The sequence below is a fragment of the Equus caballus genome, chromosome 3, assembly GCF_041296265.1.
Source record: "Equus caballus isolate H_3958 breed thoroughbred chromosome 3, TB-T2T, whole genome shotgun sequence".
Lineage (NCBI taxonomy): Eukaryota > Metazoa > Chordata > Mammalia > Perissodactyla > Equidae > Equus > Equus caballus.
In genome coordinates, this window is record NC_091686.1 from 19,003,506 (window position 1) to 19,026,705 (window position 23,200).

General features: G+C 43.8%; 1 protein-coding gene across 1 annotated transcript in view; it reads left to right on the plus strand.

Moving 5' to 3' along the window:
• The window catches only part of CDH1 (cadherin 1), a 72,644-nt gene that overhangs the window by 41,458 nt on the left and 7,986 nt on the right, over window positions 1-23,200 (plus strand). Inside the window, exons 3-13 of the mRNA XM_023637192.2 lie at window positions 5,246-5,472; window positions 8,791-8,934; window positions 9,061-9,216; window positions 9,969-10,113; window positions 11,541-11,716; window positions 11,974-12,102; window positions 13,729-13,911; window positions 15,393-15,637; window positions 19,047-19,192; window positions 21,731-21,955; window positions 22,293-22,523. Coding sequence (XP_023492960.2) covers window positions 5,246-5,472; window positions 8,791-8,934; window positions 9,061-9,216; window positions 9,969-10,113; window positions 11,541-11,716; window positions 11,974-12,102; window positions 13,729-13,911; window positions 15,393-15,637; window positions 19,047-19,192; window positions 21,731-21,955; window positions 22,293-22,523 — 2,007 coding nt within the window. The remainder of the gene's footprint in view (window positions 1-5,245; window positions 5,473-8,790; window positions 8,935-9,060; window positions 9,217-9,968; window positions 10,114-11,540; window positions 11,717-11,973; window positions 12,103-13,728; window positions 13,912-15,392; window positions 15,638-19,046; window positions 19,193-21,730; window positions 21,956-22,292; window positions 22,524-23,200) is intronic.

The window sequence follows — 23,200 nt, forward strand, 5'->3', positions numbered from 1 at the left end:
TGCATGACTTTCTCTTCCAGAGGCTGAGCGCTCAAGTTTAAATGGTCCTTGAAATAAAGCTAAAGGCAGCGTTCTTTGGTGTTAACTGTGAGAAATGCCTTCTGAAACAATCCATAATGCGGGCCTTTGTGTGTGGTGGGGGGAAAACACTGCTTTCAAGTAGTCTCTTCTAAGACACTAGGTTATCCTACTAGTTAACCGACTAAGTATGGTTAGCTTGCTTTGGTAGCAGGGCCCTGTCCTTAAATCTCAACATCTCCCAGAACTACATAGAGGCTTTTGAGACTGTCTTATTCCTACCCACTCACATTCCAGTTACGGGGCTGGGCGGGGGTGGGAGAAGAAATGGGATCCTTCACGCAGGACTGGTCTGTGGCAGACGGCAATTCCAAGCAAAGAATGTTGCTGAGCACTCAAAGCCAGCCCCAGGACCAGAAGCTTTTCTTGAACTTGGGTTTAATTTTAATTTGAACTCAGTCATCTCTTCCAGGGTCCTCTGATTAAAGCTACTACTTCTGCCAAATAAACTAGAAAATGGGGTGCTTGTAGGATGAATACCTACATGCAAGAATCACAGTGTGTTAAAGATACTTTTAAAAAGTCATTCTTGGGACCGGCCCTGTGGCTGGGTGTGAAGTTTGCACGCTCTGCTTTGGTGGCCCAGGGTTTCGTTGGTTCAGATCCTGGATGCGGAGATGGCGCTGCTCGTCAAGCCACGCTGAGGTGGCGTGCCACATAGCAGAGCCAGAAGACCTACAACTAGAATATACAACTATGTACTGGGGCGCTTTGGGGAGAAGATGGGAAAAAAAAAAGTCATTCTTGTTTTTGTCATTTTAAAAAGTAATTCGCTGCAATTGTAAAACACAATAGAATATAAAGATGTATAAGGAAAATATGTTAAAAAAAAAAACCCCAACCTGCCTCCTACCCCTATTCCAACCACACTTGTTTCAATCTCCCCCTCCCCCCCCCAATCAAATTACGTTAACCTCCTGGTGTGTAGATTCCTTACTGTTCTAGAATGTCGTCTTCATGTTTTGGGGTTTTTTTTCTTTCTTTCTTAATGAGTAGTCCTTTTTATTCTTTCTGGAAAGCATGTCCCCACTTTGTGTATGGGGACAGTGGGTGAAGAGAGCTTACTCGGACAGCACGTTTCCTGCCCTCACCAGCATATAATTTAGGGCAAAGAAAATGGGGATGGTGGTGCCAACCCCAAAGGGTGGCTGGAGGTTGGCTGGGGGTGGGGGTTAGATCAGAAAATTGGACAGAAAGAGCACAGTGTAAGGATCTGGCTTTTAGAGAGAGGAACGAGGCAGAACAGTTAGGAGCATGAACTCAGACTTCCTGGGTTCCAGTCCCAGCTCTGCCCTAACTAGCTGCCTCAATTTCCCCATCTGTAAAAAGGGGACACTGATAATAGCAACATCATAGAGTTCTGGGATTATAAATGAATTAATAATTTGTAAAGTGCTTAGAATGGAGCCTGACACATAATGTGCTACATGTGTTTAAAATGTTCATAAAATAGTTATCAAAAGGTAGTTAAAGCTGTAGTTTTTGATGGCGGTGATGATATTACTGTGGCGAAAAGATTTTCCTATTTAGAGATGGCCAATGTGTTCTTGGCTCTTGTCACTGGGATTTGTTTTCTAGACCAAGTGACCAAATGACAGGTGTAGGAAAAGACCTGCTGGCTTACAGAGTACTTAGTCCCTTGCTGGCTTTATTTTTAACTTTTTTTGGTGGAAATGTTTGGGTACACCGAATCCCCATGTACCAATCCTCTGGTTTCAACAGTTTGCCATTCTTATTTCCTCCCACGTGCTGGCGTTAGCCTTCAGTGTGGCTCAGAGACACTGTCCAGCCCTTGCCAGGGTCGAGGCAGCCTTCCCAGAGCCTTCCCGGAGCAGGCGATCCCCTCAGTCGTTCTTATAATTTCCAGTTTATCAGCCCAGAAAATCAGATTGCACAGAAAGATAATGTGTCTTAATGAGCACCCAGAAATTCAGGTTGGGGCTTGCCTGTCTGTCGTGCACACTTCTGTCACTTCTCAAAGCATGGTGCTTAGCCACCATTAAGACTAGACGCCCCAACGCCAGTTAAGCACTTTGCATCAAATTATTTGGAAAGCCATTTTCATATTTTCAGGCTGCCACCCTGTGCAAGTTCAGTCATGCTTGTCCCAGCTTTCACTGCCCAGATCTGGGCCAGCTGGGGAAAGGAATTCAGTGTGATAAATGAGGGCAGATCTTGTTCCCTGCCTATATGACAAGCCCCCAACACATTCCGATCGTCACCCCATTACTTCTGTGGGGGATGACATTGGGGGAGGGTTATTTGAAAAGCATCTTGTTCTGCTAGTTGGAAAAGAAATTCCTGTGTTAGTCTTAAAGGGCAATATCTGCCTATCTTTCGACTTTGCATTTCTTCTTGGCTTCTGTTGTCATTTTATGGTTCATCTATTCATTTAGCAAATTCTTGTCTTCTAGCTTATCTACCCAAATGCACAGAAATAATAATCATCTCCTTCTACTTGCATTGCTGTTTAGCTTTCAAACTGTGATCACATTTACCCTCTGGGTTAATCTTCACTAAACCCTGAAGAGATAGGCTTGACCAGCGGTATCCTTTATGTTCCAGTAGAGAAAACTGAGACCCAGAGAGGTTAAGCATTCTGCTTAAGGCCACCCAGCAAGAACCTGATGGGATCTGAGTTTATAATGCAGTCACAGACTGAGACCAGCCCTTTGTTGGGGTTCTTCCTGTCGTAACCCTCTTCCTGTCGTTTATGATAGCCTTCCCCTGAACACTTCACCCGCACCCCCTCAAATCTGGGGAATGAGTTGGAGAAACAGCCTGAAGGGTGAGAGTAGAGGTGGGCACATGGTTTTGATTTTTTTTACAAACTAGGAGGCAGGGCTTGGGTGAGTGATTGTTCGAAGGACCCAGCTCCCTCCTCTGAACTAACTCTTCTTGATTTGGCTGCTCAATTTATTTGCCAGGTAGCAGACTCCCAGCTACTGCATGAAGTAGCCTCAGATGTCTACCATCTTTGGGTCCTAGCTTGGAGGCAAAAACTTCTTTTAAAAATATCCAAGGCCGTAATAGGGTCTCTCCAGGGTAAGAGAGAGCCAACCACGAGACTCGCGTAACTTGTGTTAAGAGCCACTCCCAGTTCTGCTATTTACTAGTTATAGGACGTCGGGCAAATTTCTTAACCTCTCTGAGCCTCAGTCTTTTCATCTTCAAAATGAGGATAATCATGGTGCTTACGGTCTCACACCCAAACATGGTCTTATTTTCTTTGGTAAGGGTGGGGCTCTTGGCTTCAGAAATCTTTGCAAGGGTGGCCCCTGGTGGAAGAGATGAAAACTGCAGCCCAGACATCCTGGATGGCTTTAGGGCTTTCTGACAGAGACCTAATCCTCATGAATGTAGAGGTGTCTAGCCTTGTAAAATGGGCAGAGGAGCAGGAATTTTTATAAAAGATCGCTTGGACAAAATAGAAATTCCATTGGAGGGATGAGGAGCAATCATTTGAAGGGGAGGAAAACAGGCCAACTTGAGAGTTTCCCAGAATGAACTGTCTTGTCGACTGTTCCTTCTGCCTAGAAGGCTCTTGAGTCAGGTTTCTGCAAGACTGGCTCCTTCAGGTCTCAGCTTAGATGCCTCCACCTTAGAGAGGCTTGCCCTCACCATCCAATGTAAGTTACACCTTCCCCAATTCCCCTCTCCCCGTCACTCTTGTCACCCTCTTTAATTCCTTTATGTCTAGCACTTGTCACTAACTGAAATTATTGGTTTCTGTATTCGCCCGCCTCTTCCACAGTAGCGTATGCCCACGGGGAGCAGGTGCCTGGTCTCTCTTGTTTATAGTCTGTCCTTAGAGGCCAGCCCAGTTTCTGGCATATGGCTTGGGGGATATCTGTTGAATGAATCCTTTGCGACACTGATGTTTAGTGTAGACATTTTTTCAGTACAGCTTCTCCAGCTTTGGGTATTAATACTTTTTAAGTTTTAATACTTTAATATCTATAAAGCTTTAAGTACAGTCATGTGCTACGTAACGTTTTGGCCAAAAATGGACCACATATACGATGGTGGTCCCAGAAGATTAGTGTCATATAGCCTAGATGTGTAGTAGGCTGTACCATCTAGGTTTGTGTAAGTGCACTCTGTGATGTTCACACAGTGATGAAATCACCTAACAATGCATTTCTCAGATCGTATCCCCATCGATAAGTGACGCATGACTGTAGCTTTTTCTCTGAGTCATTAGTCATAACGTTCCCCCACCCAGGTCATCCTTTTCTGTCTGTGGGTTTGTCTTGCTGCCCTGTATGACCGGGTTGAAGACTTTCCTGTGCAACCATCCTTGTCTCCCCCAACTGACAGTGATCCGTTTCTCCTCTGCGCCTCATACTGCAAGCATAGAATCAGCACTCAATAAATATTGACAGTTATCTGTGTCTTTTGTGGAATACTTGTGGGGGCTGAATAAATGATTAACCAAAGCTACATTTGCTTTTTAAATGCTTATATAACAAACTTTAATATAGTGTTTATTATGTGTCAGGTACTGTTTTATGTATCTTAAAACAACCCTAGTCGTTACTGTCGCCTTCATTCTACAGATGGGTAGACGGAGACACAGAGATTAAATAATTCGCCCAAGGTCACAGAGCTGGGAATTGAACCCAGGTAGTCTGTTCCAGAGCCCATGCTCTTAACCATTATGCCATGCCGCCTCCCTCTTATTATCTTATAATCTCTCTTATCATCGGCCACCGTTTATGGAAATGTAAACTGCTAATTTAAGTGTAGACTCTCCACAGCCCCTCACTGTACCCTGGTCCCTAACTCATGGACTCTTAGAGGTATTTGGTCTCAGTTATTTTAGTGGTCTGGTTTCGTATTGTCATAGAGCCATCTGAAGGAGAGGCCCCGTTTTTTATTGCTGTTGAAAAGGAGATGTTACTTTCTAGACAGGTGACTGTTTGCACTTTACAAGTAGATGAGAAGAAAATCAGATCACAATTAACAGTCGCCCTGTGATTGTGAAGGGCATAGTGTGATATCGACTACTTTGGTATCATCGCTGTTCTGTCACCAGAGTGTGGTTTGTTGTGCTTGTTTTGTGTGTCAGGCTTTTGGTGGGTGACTCAAGTTCGATTTTTAGAGCAGGAATGCTCTTGTCTTTAACCTGCCCGATTTCCTAATCACTGTGATTTCTGCCCTACAGTGAGTTTTGAAGGATGCACTGGTCAGCCGAGGACAGTCTATGCTTCTGATGACACCCGATTCAGAGTGGGCACAGATGGTGTGGTTATGGTCAAGCGGCCTCTACAGCTTCATAATCCGGAGATGAGTTTTCTTGTCCATGCCTGGGACTCCAGCCGCAGGAAGCTCTCTACCAAGGTTACCGTGAAGGCAGCCACGCACGAGCACCACCGCCACCACCACCACCATGTACGTTGGGGTGTTCCTTGGAAGTTCTCATTGTTTTAGTCTGCTGCCTAATCCAGGTTTCTCTGCCTTGGCACGATTCACATTTGGGGCTGGATAATTTTTGTTGTAGTCTGTCCTGTGTATACTATGTGATGTTTAGCGGCATCCCTGGCCTTAACCCACTACATAGATGCCAGGAACACTCCTCTAGTTGTGACAATCAAAACTGTCTCCAGACATTGCCAATGCCCCTAGGGGGAAAGATCGCCCCAGTTGAGAACCGTTGGTCTAACTGAACTAATTCTTTTAGGGGATTTTTTGTTGCTGAGTGGAGAGGGATCAGGTAGAATGATGGCAAGATGTCATTACCTTTGTTTCCGTGGGTCAGAGCACAGATACTGTCTGGGATTGAATCCCAGCCCTGCCATTTACTACTTGAATAACCTTGAGAGAATCTCTCAACCTGTCTATGCTTGAATTTCCTTCTCTGCACAATGGACATAACAATGACAGCATGAGTGAATACGTGTAAAGTGCTAGAACTATGCTAGGCATTTAGTAAGTACTCAGTAATTGTTACAATGAACATACAGAACAATGAACTAGAGGGCAATTCTCTGATTGTTTTGCTCTTTGTGTTTTTAATGGGGAGGTTCTTGGCACAGAAAAGGAAGAATCAGTGGGAAGCTTTTGCCCCATTGGACTGTCATTTCCACAGGATCCTTCCCCTTTGTAATTGTAGTGCCTGGCCCTCGGTCTGGCACTTACCAGGAGCTCGGGAAATATTGAATGGAAAAGATGGATGGATTGGCCATGAATGGTCAGATACGTATCTGTCCAGGTTCTTGGCAGGAATGTTTTTGGGTGTTGTTACCCAAAGCCAAATGGCTCTGCCGGTTTCTAAACTGCTCCCTTGGTGCTTCCTACAATATGCGTCTCTGGAGGCCATTCTACTTCCATCCTCCGGCTGCCTGGGACGTGTGGAGCATGTTGTAAATGCCAGAGCCTTTCAGGCTGGCTCCTGTTTTTCTCCCCGAAGACTTGAGATTCTAGGAACTTAATAGTCCTGACAGATCTAATTTTTCTCCCTGGTGTGATTGGACAGACCAGAAAAATGCGGAACTTAGTAGAACTATGTTAGCACAGCTCCCTGACTCAAGCGTTCAAGTGTTAAGTTCAGAATGGCGAGTTCATGCTCGCAACTGTGCGTGGAAGTCTCTTCTGTCCAAAAGACAATTTTGAGCTTGGTTTTTCAACTTTTCCTCCCCACCTCTGCCAACTTGGCCTCTGCCTCCATGACTGCTGTATCATGATTAGGTTCAAATACGTATTATTAAAAAACCCACAAATTACTGTGGTTTCTGCAAAATAGAGTATTTCTCTTTCAAGTTAAGGAAATCCAAGGGTAAGTTGTGGCCAGTATGGGGACTCCACAGTTATCAGGGGCCCAGGTTCCTCCTTTCTGTTCTGTCATCCTCGCCACATGGCTTCCATCCTCAAGGATACCTCATGATCCAAGACACCTCCTGGAGCTCCAGTCACACATCTTTATTCTAGGTGATAAGGAGGAAGGGAGGAAGAAAAGGTATCACTTTCTTGTCTGTCTGCCTTTTTAAGAGGCCTCTGGAATTCTCAAGCAAATAATGTTTACATCTCATTGGCTGGAACTTGGCCTCATGGCCACACCTAGCTGCAAGTATAGTATAGAAAATGTAGTTTACTTGGCAAATTGCTGGATATAAAATTGAGATACATATATGGAGAGAAACAGATTTTTTTTTTGTTTTTTTGTTTTTAGATAAGAAAAGGAGAAGGGATATTGAGTAGTAGGTACCAACTCTGCCACAGCTAGTTTGAGGTCCACTTTGGTTTGTCTCTAGTTCAAGAGGCCCTTGTGAGGCCAGGTGGTCCTGCATTAGGAGAAAGGATGGTGATCTTACCTCTCTGTGATGAATCTGTCTTCACTCATCAGTGCCTGTTCTCCCCCCATGGCTGTGTAAGATGGGCATTTTTAGGCTCAGGATACAGTGTGGTCGTCGGTTTAATACTTGGTTCCTGTGCTGAAAGCAAATCTCAAACTCGACTTCATTAAAACCATAACTTGGTCTTTTCTAACCAATCCAGCCGTCATCTTCATCACTATCATTTATTGAGCACTTAGCATGTTTCAGGTGTTCAGTGCCTGATCTGCATTACTAGTATCTCATTTAATCCTTTCAAGAACCTGTGAGGGAGATACTAATATTATTCCCATTTTAGACATTCAGAAACCGTGGGACATTAAATAATCTGCCTAAGAGGAGGAAGTGCCACAGTGAGGATTCAGAGCATGCCCTTGGCCCAGGCAGGACTACTCCTCTAGGAGATTAAAGCAAGGATGCGAGGGGTGGGGGGGGGGGGGGGGGGAGGTATGTGTGCGCGTGTGCATGCGCTAAGGGGTGTGTGAGTGACCAGTATCAGGAATGCAGGATTGGGAAGGATTTTGTGATGCTATCTGGTCGTATCTCATATCTATCTTGTGCATTTTGAATCAAATTTCAAAAGTCAGGAACTAGAGCTTGACTCACACTTGGCAAAGAGTGGTCCGTGGCTGTGTGGAGGGTGGGAGATGGATTGTCCTCTGGACCCTTTACTGTGTTACCAGTAATCACTTTAAAGCACTTAAACAATTTGGAGGATGTTTTCCTTCCATCTTCAACTATCTTATTTCCCGGCGTGTGCATAAAGTTATCTTTATCGCACATGGAAGCTGTTCAATGCAAATCTCAAAGGGTGTTTTTGGTTTCCACCCAACAGCCTCTGTTAGAACAAATGGAAACCATATAGATAGAATGACACAACAAGAATAAGGAATTTGTATTGATCACAAAGTCGTTCTTAGTACCAATTCCCAAAACTTACTTATTTGGATGATAACTCCACTTTGGGGACCTATATCCCTAGGAAAAACATAAAATAAAAGAAAATTAAAACACTTAAGTATACAGTTGTTGAATAAGCTCTGATATTGAATCATCAGAGTATAATCTATTAAAAACAACAGGTGTGATATGTAGGCTGGAAATAAGTTGTAAAGTAATATCAGGCCCTTGAAGCTGTAATCACGTATGCATAATGATTATTTGAACTCCCAACACTAAGAAGGATCAAAAGAGAACATCATCTTTATGATACGGCGAAAGGGTTCATTGGGTTTTGTTTTGGTTGCTCATTTTGTTATTAAGTTAAAACCATACACTTCCCTCCAAAGGCTGGAAATGCTGACTGGGTAGGTTGGATTGTTCAGGCGGTCATATTTCTCCTGTGTTATCTCATTTTATTCTCCATCTTTCCTTTTAGGAGGCTGTCTCTGGAACCCATACAGAAGTGCTCACATTTCCCAGCTCCCACCATGGTCTTAGAAGACAGAAGAGAGACTGGGTTATCCCTCCTATCAGCTGCCCAGAAAATGAGAAAGGCCCATTTCCTAAGAATCTGGTTCAGGTAGAGAAAGAAGTTCTCTATATCTCTGGGAGGAATTTGGCTGAGAAGGACCAAAGAGAGAAAGGGAAAAGACCCAATGTCAGGATCCTTCCTTGCTAATTCTGTTTCTTTCTGTTTTGTCTTTAGATAAAATCTAACAGGGACAAAGAAACCAAGGTTTTCTATAGCATCACTGGCCAAGGAGCCGACACACCCCCTGTTGGTGTGTTTATTATTGAAAGAGAAACAGGATGGTTAAAGGTGACAGAGCCTCTGGATAGAGAAGAAATTTCCAAGTACATTGTGAGTATCTCTTAGAAGGTTATTAATGGTGGGGTCACATCCTTCTAAAATTTTTTGGTCAACCCATGTTGCACCCCTAGATCACATGCCCTGGACATGAGAGGAGCTTATTTTGACATCTCTAGACTTGTTAATAAGGAGAAATAACAGGAGAACCTGGAAAAATTGGGGGTTGTTGATTTTTTTCCTTGTTAGGAATAAGGAGGGGAGAGTCCTTATGCATCATGCGTGAGTTAGACCCAAGATGCCAACTTTTTCTTGGGGCTAAAAGTCCCTGACCCAAAGGAAGAGGCCAGTGATGATCTTGGGAGTGAAAACCATTTCTGGGCCTTGGTAGCAATATGGGCTTAGGGAAGCTGGGAGGTAAATCATTGATGCCAAATGCAGAAAAATCTGGGGGAAACACTATTTACCCTGCTTGGAATAAGTCAGGGTGTTTGAGCCTTCCACCTGTATCTCCTAGGCCTGGTCCCCCAGCCCTTGGGTGGGAAGTGGAACCTCTGACCTGGTGGCTGTGTTTTCCAGCTCATGGGTCTTCACATCGTGTCATGGTCTCAACTAGTGTCATGATGTGATTAAAGCAGCAGCCCAGGTGTGAGAAAAGTTCTCTGCTGGGTGTGTCCATCCTTGGGTCTTGGAGAGTGGGAGGGAGTGGAAGCCAAGTAGAGTCCCCTCTGCTCTGGGCAGACCTCCTCTCCACTTGTTCTCCCACTCTTGTTGGGGCCCAAGTAACCCTCACTTGGCTCTTGCAGCTCTTCTCTCATGCTGTGTCTTCGAATGGGAATGCAATCGAGGACCCGATGGAGATTGTGATCACGGTGACAGATCAGAATGACAACAAGCCCGAGTTCACCCAGCTGGTCTTTGAAGGGTCTGTCATGGAAGGTGCTCTTCCAGGTATGTCCAATAATGAGGAGCTGACCACCTGGAAAGACTTGATTCTTTGGACCTCAAAGTGTTGGGGCTGACGTTTGGGGTCAGGCCCTGTATATGGACAGAACTTCTTTGGCAGAGCAGTTTAAGAACAACCTTTCCTGATTAAGAAATAATCCTTGCCAGTCTTAGGCCATTCCTGATCACATTCTTATATCTCTTCCATAAAGGTAACCATTGCCCTGACTTTTGTGGTAACTAATCTCTGGTTTATCTTTCGCCATGTGTGTTTTATTTACCTCTAGATAATATCTTGTTAGTTTTGCCCATTTTCAAACTTTATATACATGGAATCATACTATACTATACATGTATTTCCATGATGTACTCCTTTCATTCAACCTTACGTACATAATAATGGTTCTTCCATGTTGTTGCCCATAGCTATTCATTTTCATTGCTGTGTAGTATTCCCTTGCCTGGATATTTTTATATTTATATAAAATAGCTTATCTATTCCACTGTTGATTAAAAAATGGGGTTGTTTGAGTTTCTTGCCATTATAAACAGTGCTCTCAGAACATTCTTGAATATGTCTCCTGGTGCAGATATGCAAGGATTTCTCTAGGGATATATCCATAATAGTGGATTGCTCATTTGTGGGATATGTGCATGTTCAACTTTATTACATGGTGATAAACTGTTTTCCCAAGTGATTGAACCAATTTACATTCCTACCAGCAATATATATCCTGCAATTGTTAGACTTTTAGCTTTGGCCAATCTGTTGAGTGTATAATTGTATCTCAATGCAATTTTAAATTGCATTTCTCTGATTATTCATGAGTGAAGCAGCTTATCGTATGTTTCCTGGCAATTTGGGTTTCTTCTTTATGACTTGTCTCTTCAAGTCTTTTGTCCTTTTTTTTCCTCTGGGCCGTTTATCTTTTTCCTGTTGATTCTTAAAGAGTTAATTAGATGTTCTGGGAACTAGTCCTTTGTCAGTCACATGTGCTAAAAATGTTTTCTTCCACTTTAAAGGCAATGATCTCAAATGACCGTTCTGTCTGGTGAAGCTGTGGCTGAGGAGGCAATTGTGGAAATTTCTGGGATTTTTTCCTATCTTACATGCCATTCACTCAGGATGAAAGACATGGCACAATTGCTAGTTTAGGGTTATTTATTCTCCATACTCCTTCCCACCTCCACTCCCCACCCGAAATATGTGTTGGGAAAATTGAGTTCTTGGAACACCACACGTTTGGTGGAATGCTTGTTTCCTCTCCTAGGACTTAGGTAAGAAATTTGGAAATTTGAGAATGGAGGAGCCATAATCTGGTAGCATCCCCAGGGCCTCTCCTTCAACATTCTGGACAGAACTGAGCTGAACGGTATTGACCAGGCCCCCAAGTGCAGCTTCACTGCATCTTCCTCTCCTTTGATGCTTCCAGGAACCTCTGTGATGCAGGTCACGGCCACAGATGCAGACGATGACGTGAATACCTACAATGCTGCCATTGTGTACTCCATCCTCAGCCAAGAGCCTATGCTGCCTCACAAGCAAATGTTCACCATCAACAGGGACACGGGAGTCATCAGTGTGCTCACCACCGGGCTGGACCGGGAGGTGAGGGGTCAAGAGCACCCAGAGGGTGTTGAGGGCAAATTCCATGGAAAATGCAAAACTTGGCTGAGGCCGGTTACCACTTCATATGGTCATGGTCTGAACTTAGCATCTAAACATCCGTCCAGAGGTTTTGTGCCAGGAGGGCAGGCTGGCATTTAAACAGATGATAAAATATTCTGTTTCTGTGTGATGGGCTGGGCTGGGCCTGATATGGCTGCTCTGTGGTTCTGATTCGGGTGTGTTTGATCTCTCTGCAGAGTTTTCCCACATATACCCTAGTGGTCCAGGCTGCTGACCTTCAAGGTGAGGGCTTAAGTACAACTGCCACAGCCGTGATCACAGTCACTGACGCCAATGACAACCCTCCCGTCTTCAACCCCACCTTGGTAATTCCCCAACTCCTTGGACTGTTTTCAAAGAAATGTCCTTTGTCGTCTCACAGCTGCTCATATGGAACCCTTTGAAAACTTTCCCCAGACTAGTGAACTTTAAGAAGCAAGCAGATTGGGCTGGCGGCTGTCTCTGTCATCCTCAGCCTGGGGCCTAGTGGCAGAGGTTTGTGAAGCTGCAAAAAACACCTACTGAATTCATGTCCTCATAATGTGCATCTTAAAAATAAATCTTACCAAGTTTTATTTATTCACTGAACAAATATTTTCTGAGTTTATGCCAGGCACTGTGTTAGACACTGGGGATATTATCACAAATAAGGCAGACAAAGATTCTATTCTCATGAAGTTTATAGTCTAGCTATAGAGATGTCAGACAACTTCTACAAATTGTTGTGTGAAATTACCTTAAACGTAGTCAAGGAGAGGGTACCAACAGCTGTATGAAAGAACCTTAAACCTTATTGTATTAGTTAGAAATCATCTCAGTGGTTAGTAACAGAGACTTGACTCTTGTGGTCAAATAGGGTTGATTTTCTTCTCTTGTGTCACAAAAAGCCCAGAGGTAGATAGTCCCCTCTCTCAATAGAGACCAAGCCTCTTTTGTCTTGCTGTCCCACCATCCTTGGTGCATGGCTTCCATCCTTAATGTCACTTTGTGGCCCAAGATGGCTGCTGGGGCTCCAGCAATATCTGAGCTTCCTGTTGGGTCAGGAAGGAGGCAAGGGCAAAGGGTACAAAAGGCATTGCTGCTGCTAAGTCAAGTCCTCTTATTTCTGTGAAGACCCATCCCACAAGTTTTGTTTACATCTCAGCAACTGCTGTGGGCAAGGAAGACTGGAAATAAAGTTTTATCTGGGTACATTGCTGCCACCAACAATGTAGTCAGTGAAGAAGGGGAGAATGGATATTCAGTAGGTGATTAGCAGTGTCTGCCACTCTAGCCTGGCATTGTGAGTCCAAGAGGGATTCACAAAGACAGTGAGTAACATTTATAGTAAGACTTGAAAGGAGGTTGGTAAACGTGGGACAGGGGAGGATGGAAGAGTGTTCTAGGTAGAGGGATCAGCATGTGCAAAATGCCCTGAATCGAGAGGAAGCTTGATACATAGCAAGAACTGAAAAACAGTCAGTACAGTGAGCCAAATGAGGTCGGGTCCTGAAGGACCTTGTAAACTGAGGTAAGAATTTTAAAATTTATCCTGAGTGCAAGGGGATGTCATCAGAGAGTTTTAAGCAGAGAACTGTAATGACCAGATTTTCGTTTTATGAAACTTGGTGGTACTGCTGAGAATGATGGGGGAGGAGGGAGTGGCGGATAAATCACAATGTGTTGCACTTGACTAAGATCACAGTCAGCAACTGGGCCAGAGTGTGCCAAGGGGCTCCGAGGGCCAAGGCCTCGGAAACCTACTTCAGGGAGTCAGGGAGGACCATGCTCCTGAGTGCTTGCTGCTCTAGCAACGGACAGGAGACAAGGGCCCTGCTGGTAGAGTGGGTGCTAGCTCTGAGATTCTTCTCAAAGCTTGAGCTCAGAAAGGAATCCCTTAGTCCCCTAAGCCCTGACTCCGCCATCAGGTCTCAGTATGTTGTAAATGACCCATCTTGTGCTTTGCTCTGCAGTACGAGGGGCAGGTGCCTGAGAACCAGGCTGATGTCCTAATCACCAGACTCAAAGTGACGGATGCCGACGTCCCCAACACCCCGGCATGGGAGGCCGTGTACACCATATTAAATGATAATGAGCAGCAATTTGTTGTCACCACAGACCCAGTAACCAATGAAGGCATTTTGAAAACAGCTAAGGTTTGTATGGTGCCTGGCAGGATACAGAAACAGACAGCCCAGCTAGCTACCCACTCCTTCGTTCCCTTGTCTTCTCAGAAGTTGATTAGTGTGGCATTGGCGGGGTGGGGCGGGCGGCTTTCCCAGATTCTGGTGGACCATGTGAGGTGCAGTGACTCTTCAGGCTCATGTGAGAAGTCAAGAAGCTCTTGCACAGCTCCCTAAGATTGAAGAGGAAGAGGGCCCGGCCCGGGGTTTGCCGGTTCGGATCCTGGGTGCAGACATGGCTGTGCTTGGCAAGCCATGCTGTGGCAGGCATGCCATATATAAAGTAGAGGAAGTTGGGTGTCGATGTTGGCTCAGGGTCAGTCTTCCTCGGCGGGGGTGGAGGCAGGGGGGAGGAGGATTGGCAGCAGATGTTAACTCAGGGCTAATCTTCCTAAAAAAAAAAAAAAAAAAAAGATTTAAGAGGAAGTTCCATCTACTTTAATGGGCTCTTCCCTGAAACATTTGCCTACCCCCGTAGCCCTTTTGCAAATGAGAGGAAAAACAGTTTCCCTGGTCTCTGCTATTTTGCTGGATTATTTTAGAAGTGGGGCAAATATGACTGCTTGGAAACTCGAATACTAAGATGTTGAGTGATTTCCTTGTTGAAGTTAGTCAGAGAGTTAATAGATCCCTAGATTAGCCCCAAAGCTCCAACTTCCTCTTGAGCAAATGAGCAGACCCTTCATTTCTGAATTACTTAGTATGCAATCTTGTCTCCCACTTAACATTTGATGTCAACATTTTCTGTTATTATTCTGTCAACAAAAGAAAGAAGCTAATAATTTGAATTTCTACCATACACAAGTTCCTACCTAAAACGTTCCATTTTCTTCCTTACAGCACCTCTATGAGGTAGTTCCTTTTCCTCCTTGTTTATTTAGGTGTGGAAACAGGCCCAGAAGTTACATAGCCCAAATCACACAGCTAGGAGATGGCCCAGCTGGGATGTGACCTTGTTGCTGACTACTTCTGAATCCCATGTTCTTGCCACTAACCTTACTGGGGTAGTGAGATGGACAAGCAGGGTCTTCTGTCCATGTGCTGTCACATGGACATCATGTCACATAGGATGTGAACATTCTTCCTGGTGTTGGGTAGATAAATGACTCAATGTGCTGGTGTTTGTTAGCTGAGGTTTGCCATTTGAGATTTCATATTGTCTTTATTTTTCTCCTGGGGTTCTCAACTCTGATATGGCTGCATGGTAGTCATCAGGAGCTTTTTAAAAATATCTCTGTCCAGGCCCCCCTCTCAGAGATCGTTATTTCCTGGGTTAGGGGTTAGAGCCCGGGCATCCATATTCTGTGAAAGTTCTCCACTTAGTTCTTCTGAATGCAGCCAGATTTGGGAACCACTGGTGTGTTGCTAACCAAAAGCAATAGGAAAGGATTTAATTTTTTTTTTGTTTTTTTTTCACATAAAAATTTTTTAACTCAATTTTTTCTGCTCTTCAGGGCTTAGATTTTGAGGCCAAGCAGCAGTATAATCTGTTTGTGACCGTGAAGAATGTGGCCCCCTTTGAGGTCACTCTCTCCACCTCCACAGCCACTGTCACCGTGGACGTGATGGATGTGAACGAAGCCCCCATCTTTGTGCCTCCCCAAAAGAGAGTGGAAGTGCCTGAAGACTTCGGCGTGGGCCTGGAAATCACATCCTACACTGCCCAGGATCCCGACAAGTTTATGGAACAGAAGATAACGTAAGTGTGAGGAGTTTTCATCTGGCTTGCAGCAACTGGGTGTATGTGTATAATATATTTCGTTCATAGCCTTTATCATCGTTGGTCCCTGCAAGACCCTTCTCGTTTGGCTTTTTTTTTTTTTTTTAACTCCTTTTTATCCTCATTCCCCACACTTTTCCCTCCATAGTTGGCCATTCTAGGTTTTCGGTGCTTCCTCCCTTTGAGTTCATATAGCATAGTAGGAATGTGGGGGTGTTTTTGTTTTTAGGGTGTTTTCTTGGGAAGATTAGCCCTGAGCTAGCATCTGCCGCCAATCCTCCTCTTTGTGCTGAGGAAGACTGGCCCTGAGCTAACATCCGTGCCCATCTTCCTCTACTTTATATGTGGGATGCCTGCCACAGCATGGCTTGCCAAGCGGTGCCATGTCCACACCCGGGATCCGAACCAGCAAACCCCGGCCCGCCGAAGCGGAGCGTGCGAACTTAACCGCTGCACCACCGGGGCAGCCCCAAGGAATTTGGTTTTAGTTTACATATATTGTATTGTGTTAGAAGTGGCTTACTGTTTTTTCTCTTTTTAAACCTGAAGGCACCTCTATAATGTAAATCACAGCTACAGATGCTGCAAACACATTTACAAACCAACCAACAACACGCCTGTGATCAAGTATGATAAAGAATATTCTTAATCTTTTGAGAGCTTGATCTGATTGACTGCATACATGGTGCTCCAGTGTGACGACAGTGTAACTCAAAGGAGAGACCGTTAGAGCACAAATCCAAACATGACACGTGCATCTTGTTACTAATAGTATGATTTCCAGGGATAACCGAGCCCTCGGTCAGTGTCCCTGCTTTCTCTTCGCAGAGAGAGAGATTCCTACCCGTTAATATCTACTCTCTTTAGAAAAAATGTTAGGCAAATCCAGAGTAGAGTCATGCTTGATAATTGAGTGTGTTCTTGTTTTGGGGGGTGTTTATGTTTCGGCATCAGTGCCTGTGATTTATTAAATGTAAACTAAACAAAGGGTTTAAGTGTGACTTCAGCTTCCGATGATCGTCTGGGAGGTGCTAATTCTACCCTGAGTGAAAGGGCTCGTAAATAAACTGTGCATGTGCAGTGTATGGGGTGAACCGTATAAAAGGTCCAGGGAGTGATCTTAATGACTGCTAGAATCATTAGGTCAAGGATGATGGGGAATTTTAAAACAGAGGAACCAGGCTGATAGCACCCAAACCTTCTGATTGATTTTAACATTTACTAAAGAAGCAGGGGCAACGTGACATTATGTGCTGCTTGACGTGATTCCATAGACATACACAGCATCTCTTAAGAAATGTGTTTTGGAGAAAACAAAAGTTGAAACAGAATCTAATCAAGCCTTAGGATCTGATTTTGAAGAAATGCAGAGGATGAAGAAACAAGTTAAACGCTGTGAGGAAACAGCCAAATACAGAATGTGGGAACCATATGACAAATGGCAAAAGAATCGGGGTGACTCCTATAGAATAAAAGGGTGTTAAGAGACAAATCAACAATTGTGACATGTGGACTATGCTTGAATATGGATTCAGACAATCCAACTGAGGAAGACACGCTGGAGGCAATTGGGGAAATTTGAACAGACGCGGCGTTAGTGACGTTGTCAGTATTATAGTTTTGTTCATGTTAGTGGCATTGTGATTAAGTTTTGTTAAAGACCTTGTCTAGTAGAGATATGTACTGACGTATTTATAGGAGAAACCTTCCGATATCTCAGATTTACTTTATACATGTAGTCAATGTACTCATAATCCAAGGATACTTCTAGGTGGTCCAAAATATAAAGGCTGGTAAGATGTGTTTTAATCAAAGTTTAAAAGAATAGTGAAAAACTAAAGACAATATTATGGGGTTTTTGTTCAAGGGTAAAGCCTTCGATTGTATGGTTTCCAGGCTAGCTTGCAGGAGTGAAATAGGTACGTTAAGGCCTCTCTTTGGGCAAGTTCAGGGACCGAATCTTAATATTGCTTGTAGACGCCCTTACCCCTGGAATGAAGACCACCCTATATAGTTCATTGCTTTGCAGTTGAAAGAAGTGAGGATAAGCTCACAGGGCTCCAGGGCCCTTTCCTCCTTAGGTTTCTTTGCCTCCCTTACTGAGCCTTTCCATGACTCCGATAGATAACTGGGCAGTATATCTCTGTTTTTCCGTGCCTTTGTTTCCTCTGATTGACTGTTTTTGGTTTTCCTACTAAGGTATTGCTTAACAGGATTCTCTTGGCATTTTGAATAAAACATTTTTTTGCTGTGTAAGACCAGAAGGAGCTTTAGGCTCTCTGGCACCTACTATTAAATGCAAGAGTACAGCCCGCCCCCATGTCACTGTGCTAACCTGAATCTCCAAATCCTCATGGCGGGCTGTTGTGGGGCGCCACCCCTTGGGAACACTGTACCCTTTGGGGAGCTGGTCTGAAAGAGCCTGCTTTTTCAAATACATGAGGATCATAGTAGTCATTGCTTCAGGCAAGAATTATCCATAGATGCAAAATCTATTGGATGAAAGTTAGTTGGTGAACAGGATATTCTCAGGTTATCTCCCCTCAGATTATAGATTAGTTGCAAAGGGGAAAAAGGTACCTTTCCTGTGAAGAAATCAGATGGGCTCTCCCTTATCCAAGGGACCACAGTTAACATCGCCAATGAAAGAATAGACGCCATGTGCCTCCTAATGCGATGCACCAAGAAAGAGACAGCGTCCCCTACGTGGTGTTTGTTCCTCCCCTCCAAATGCATAACTGAATCTAATTATGAGGGAATAATCAGACAAACCCAGATTGAAGAATTTACTACGAAACAACTGGCCTGCATGTTTCAAAAATGTCAGTGTCAAGAAAGAAAAGAAAGGCTAAGGAATGGTTCCAAATGAGTGGAAACTAAAGAAACATAACAGCTAAATGCTGCACATGCTCCTGGATTGGATCCGGAATCTGGGCAGGAATGCGATGAAGGACAGTTTTGGGCAAACTGACTATTTGAATATGTGCCGTGTATTAAGTAGTGGTATTATATATCAAAGTTATATTTCCTGAAGTTGAAAATCAAATTGTGGTTATATAAGAGAATGCCTCCATTCTTAAGAGATGACACATTGAAGTATTTTTGAGTTAAGGAACATGACGTCTGCAACTTATTCTCAAATGGTCCTGCAAAACAAGAAATTACGTATATATGTGAACATACATATATGGCACAATATTAACAATGGGTGACTCTAGGTGAAGAATACATGGATGGTTATCATACTTTTCTGACAACTTCTGTAGGTTTATTACTTTTTTAAATAAGAAAGTTGGAAGTAAATATATCAAAGAAGAGGAACTTGAGCCTTCATCAACTACATGCTGCTTGCTGTTCCCATACTAAGCCAGAGCTTGTCCCTTTCCAGGTATCGGATTTGGAGGGATGCTGCCAACTGGCTGAAGATTAATCCTGACACTGGTGCCATTTCCACTCAGGCTGAGTTGGACAGAGAGAACTTGGAGCACGTGAAGAACAGCACGTACACGGCCCTCATTATAGCCACGGACAACGGTAAGGGTGCCCTTAGCATTTGGCGTTTGCTTCCTTGCCCCCATCCTTCTTTTAGAAGTATGAGTTCATTCTTTTTCCTTTATTCTTAAACAAAAGCATTCTCATTGTCAAAGATGCAAATAATTTAGGGGAAGCAGAAGTTCTTTTCACCACTCCTTCTCTATACTTCAGCCCATCCGTCCCCATGGGAGCCAGACTGCCTGGGTTTAGATCCTAGGACCAAGCTTAATACCTGTGTGAACTTGGACCTATTACCTAATCTTTATGTCCCTCAATTCCTTTATCTGACAAAATGATAATACCTCATCTGGATTAAATGAGTTAATTTATGTAAAAGTGCCAGAAGAGTGCCTGCTACATAGTCCATGCTTTGTAAGGGCTGTCATTTTTATCGTCAACATCACCATCATCATCATTAGTGAGGTATAGCTCCTTTCACACTGTTTCCATATATTTGAATACATTTAGAAATATAGTTTATTATAAAACCACTACCTAATTTATGGCCTTTTGTTGTTTTTATTATAAAAATCATTGTCTTAGTCATGTTTTAAATTTAAAAAAAAATTTTTTTTAATTGACAATATGCCTTTAGACACAGAGATCCACCTTGGCACGTTATTGATGTACCTCTTTAATAACGCGACCTTATGTGGACATAGCATCATTTAATCCTCACACCTTAAGGGACACTGGGCTTGTTTCCAGTTGTTCATTATCTCCATGAGTGATGAGTAAACAGCCTTGTACATGTCTCTATGTGCAAGCATTTCCCTTGGAAAGATATTCAGAAGCAGAATTACTGTTAAAGAGACCCGCTAGCTTCCCATGATTAATTTTCTTCCCTTCTCTCACCCCCCAGCATCCCAAGGTAGTAACTCCAGGTTTGACAATCTGGAAAGCAGAAGGGAGGGCAAGTCAGGGCATGATGGGGCTTCATCCGTAGAATGCTTTTGCATAAGGGGAGAGCTGGCCCATTGCTTCAGCTGCAGTGTTACACTGCCAGCTATGGCTGCACGGGAATTCCCTAGCCTGTCCAGGAGGTAAGTTGAGGAAATGGCAATATAACTAGGGTTGGCAAATTTTCTATAAAGAGTCAAGGCGTAAATATTTTAGCCTCTGCAGGCTGTGCAGTCTCTGTTGATGTTGTAGCCTAGAAGCAGCCATAGAAATCTGTAAAGGAGTGAGCATAGCTGTGTTCCGAATTAGGCCAGAAGGCCTTAGTGTGCTGACCCCTGACCTAATAATAAAGGCTAAGGTGTGGCAGTTCTGAATGATTCCTTCAAGTGTTACTTTGTGCATGAATCAACGCTTTTTACTGTAAGGTCTAAGAGGAGAATGAAAATCTGTCATATTTTCTATCAGAAAAATCGATCTGCTCGTTTAAATTTTTTTGTTTATTTATTTTTTAATTAGAAAAAAATTTAAATGACACCTGCTCATTGTTTAAAAAAAATTTCATGTGATAAGGTAAAAAGATCCATCCATGGATGAATAGATAAGCAAAGTATGTTGTATACATACAACGGAATATTATTCAGCCTTAACAAGGAAGGAAATCCTGTCACATGTTACAACATGGGCGAACCTTGAGGACAGTGTGCTAAGTGAAATCAACCAATCGCAAAAAGAAATACTATATGATTCCACTCACAGGAGGTATTAAAGTAGTGAAATTAATAGAAACAGAAAGTAGAATGGTGGTTACCAGAGACTGGGGCGGAGGGGGAACGGAGATGGGGAGATGTTTAATGGTACAGAGTTTCAGTTTTGCAAGATGGAAAAGTTCTGAAGATCTATTTCACAACAATGTGAACGTACTAACACTATTGAACTATACACTTAAAAATGGTTAGGATGGTAAGTTCTATGCTCTGTGTGGGTTTTTTTTTTTTTTTACCACAATTTTTTTTTTTAAAGATTAAAAGGAAAAAAATAATCTACAGTCTTGGCACCCAGGTATACCTATTTATAGGTTTGAGGCATATTCCTCTGGATTTTTTTTTTCTTCTATTATCTACTAATATTGATGATGATTCCTTGAGTATCTGCTTTATGTACTATCATATGCTAGGCGCTGTTTCAGGATGTAAAAGAAACGCAAACAGAAGTGTGTATGAACTTCCAAATTATTTTGAAAAGCAACTTGCTGCAATTTAAAAAGGCTCAGCCCTTTGATAATGACCTTAAAGCCATACAATTTCAGAAAAGGGAGAACTGGTGGCAATGAGGATTTCTAGGGGTGGTTAAAATTTAATGGATGGATAGAGTCATATGAAGAAGAGGAAGGAGGGTGTCCTTGGTGTGAGGAATAACTTCAATGATCCTTATCAAGGCAGGGAATAAGCAGGTCAGAGACCTGCCCAACCAGGACTGAAGATGCCCTGGGACTGGCCGGCCGGAGACTCCGTGGGCAGGCTGGGGCCTGGCGATGGACCCTGAAGAGCTAGGATGAGATTTGGATTCAGTCTGCTGGGAGGCAGGAGGGATTCGTCAACGTTCCTGAGCTGTGAGATTTCCTATGTATTTTCTTTTTAGGTTCTCCACTTGCTACTGGAACGGGAACCCTTCTTCTGATCCTCTCCGATGTGAATGACAATGGCCCTATACCAGAACCTCGAAATATGGACTTCTGCCAGAAGGATCCGCAGCCTCATATCATCAACATCATTGACCCAGATCTTCCCCCCAACACATCCCCCTTCACAGCAGAACTAACACATGGGGCAAGTGTCAACTGGACCATCGAGTACAATGACCCAGGTGGGAACTTGAGTCGCATTTTTGGAAACTTTGCTCTGCCCCTCGTGCTTCCCTGCTCCCAACCCTCCTCCTGAGTGTCTCTTCTCTTCTTCTAGATGACACCCCTTTTGTTTGTTGCTTGTTTCCTCGTCCCTTCTACATTTGAGGTGTTCCAGCAAAGGTCCCTTTCCTCTCCTGGTACCTACCTCGGTGACGTACCTCCCAGTAATCTATAACCCACACAGCTCTGTTTTCTTTACTCAGCTTTGGAATGTCTTCAGTTCCCTAAGAATTTTATTCTAGAATGAACTTTTTTTCCTCCCCTGATCTCATAATTTATTTTTGTTGCTTCCTTCAGCCCACGAATCTCTTGTTTTGAAGCCAAAGAAAATCCTAGAGTTGGGTGACTACAAAATAAATCTCAAGCTCATGGATAACCAGAACAAAGACCAAGTGACCACCTTAGATGTGGCTGTGTGTGACTGTGAAGGGGCCGTCACCAACTGTGGGAGGAACAGGCAGGTTGCTGAAGCAGGATTGCAGGTTTCTGCCATTCTGGGGATTCTTGGAGGCATCCTTGCTTTGCTACGTAAGTACAGCTGGCAAGTGTTTCAGCCTCTGACTTCGAAAATGTCAGAGGTTTACCTCTTACTAAATATTTCAGAGTAAGTGGTGGAAGGGTGGAAGGCAGCCGTGTTCCATTAAGTCAACAGAGGACACTGTCCTTCTGTTTTGTTGTTCTTTCATCCCTAAGGGCAGTGCTTTCAAGCCCGAGTGCAAACAAGTCACCTGTTCTCTTTGTAACATGAGAATTCTGATCCAGTAGGTCTGGGGTGAGGCCTCAGATTCTGGATTTCCGGCCAGCTCCCAGATGCTGCTGATGTTCCAGGTCCTTGGACCGCAGTTGGAGCAGCAAGGCCTCAGGGTGCTGCCCTCGTCAGCATGGTCACAGCTAGCTGGCTCACCACCACCACCTCCACATTCTGTCCTGGAGGACGGATGACAGGGAGTGGAGGCGCTTATCTGGGAATTGCACGTTTCACCTCCACTCACGTCCCATTGGCCCAAACACAGCAACACCTAGTTGCAAGGGAGCCTGGAAGCTCCCACTCTTAACTGGGTAACCATCTGCCCACTTAAACCTTAGCAGGGGGTGGGGGTGGGGTGGAATGTGGGGTGAAGGATGAGAGAGCAAAAGCGTACTGGGGAAAGTTTGGCCATTTCTCTTATAATCCTTCAAACTGCTATCACCTGAGCCCACCTGTA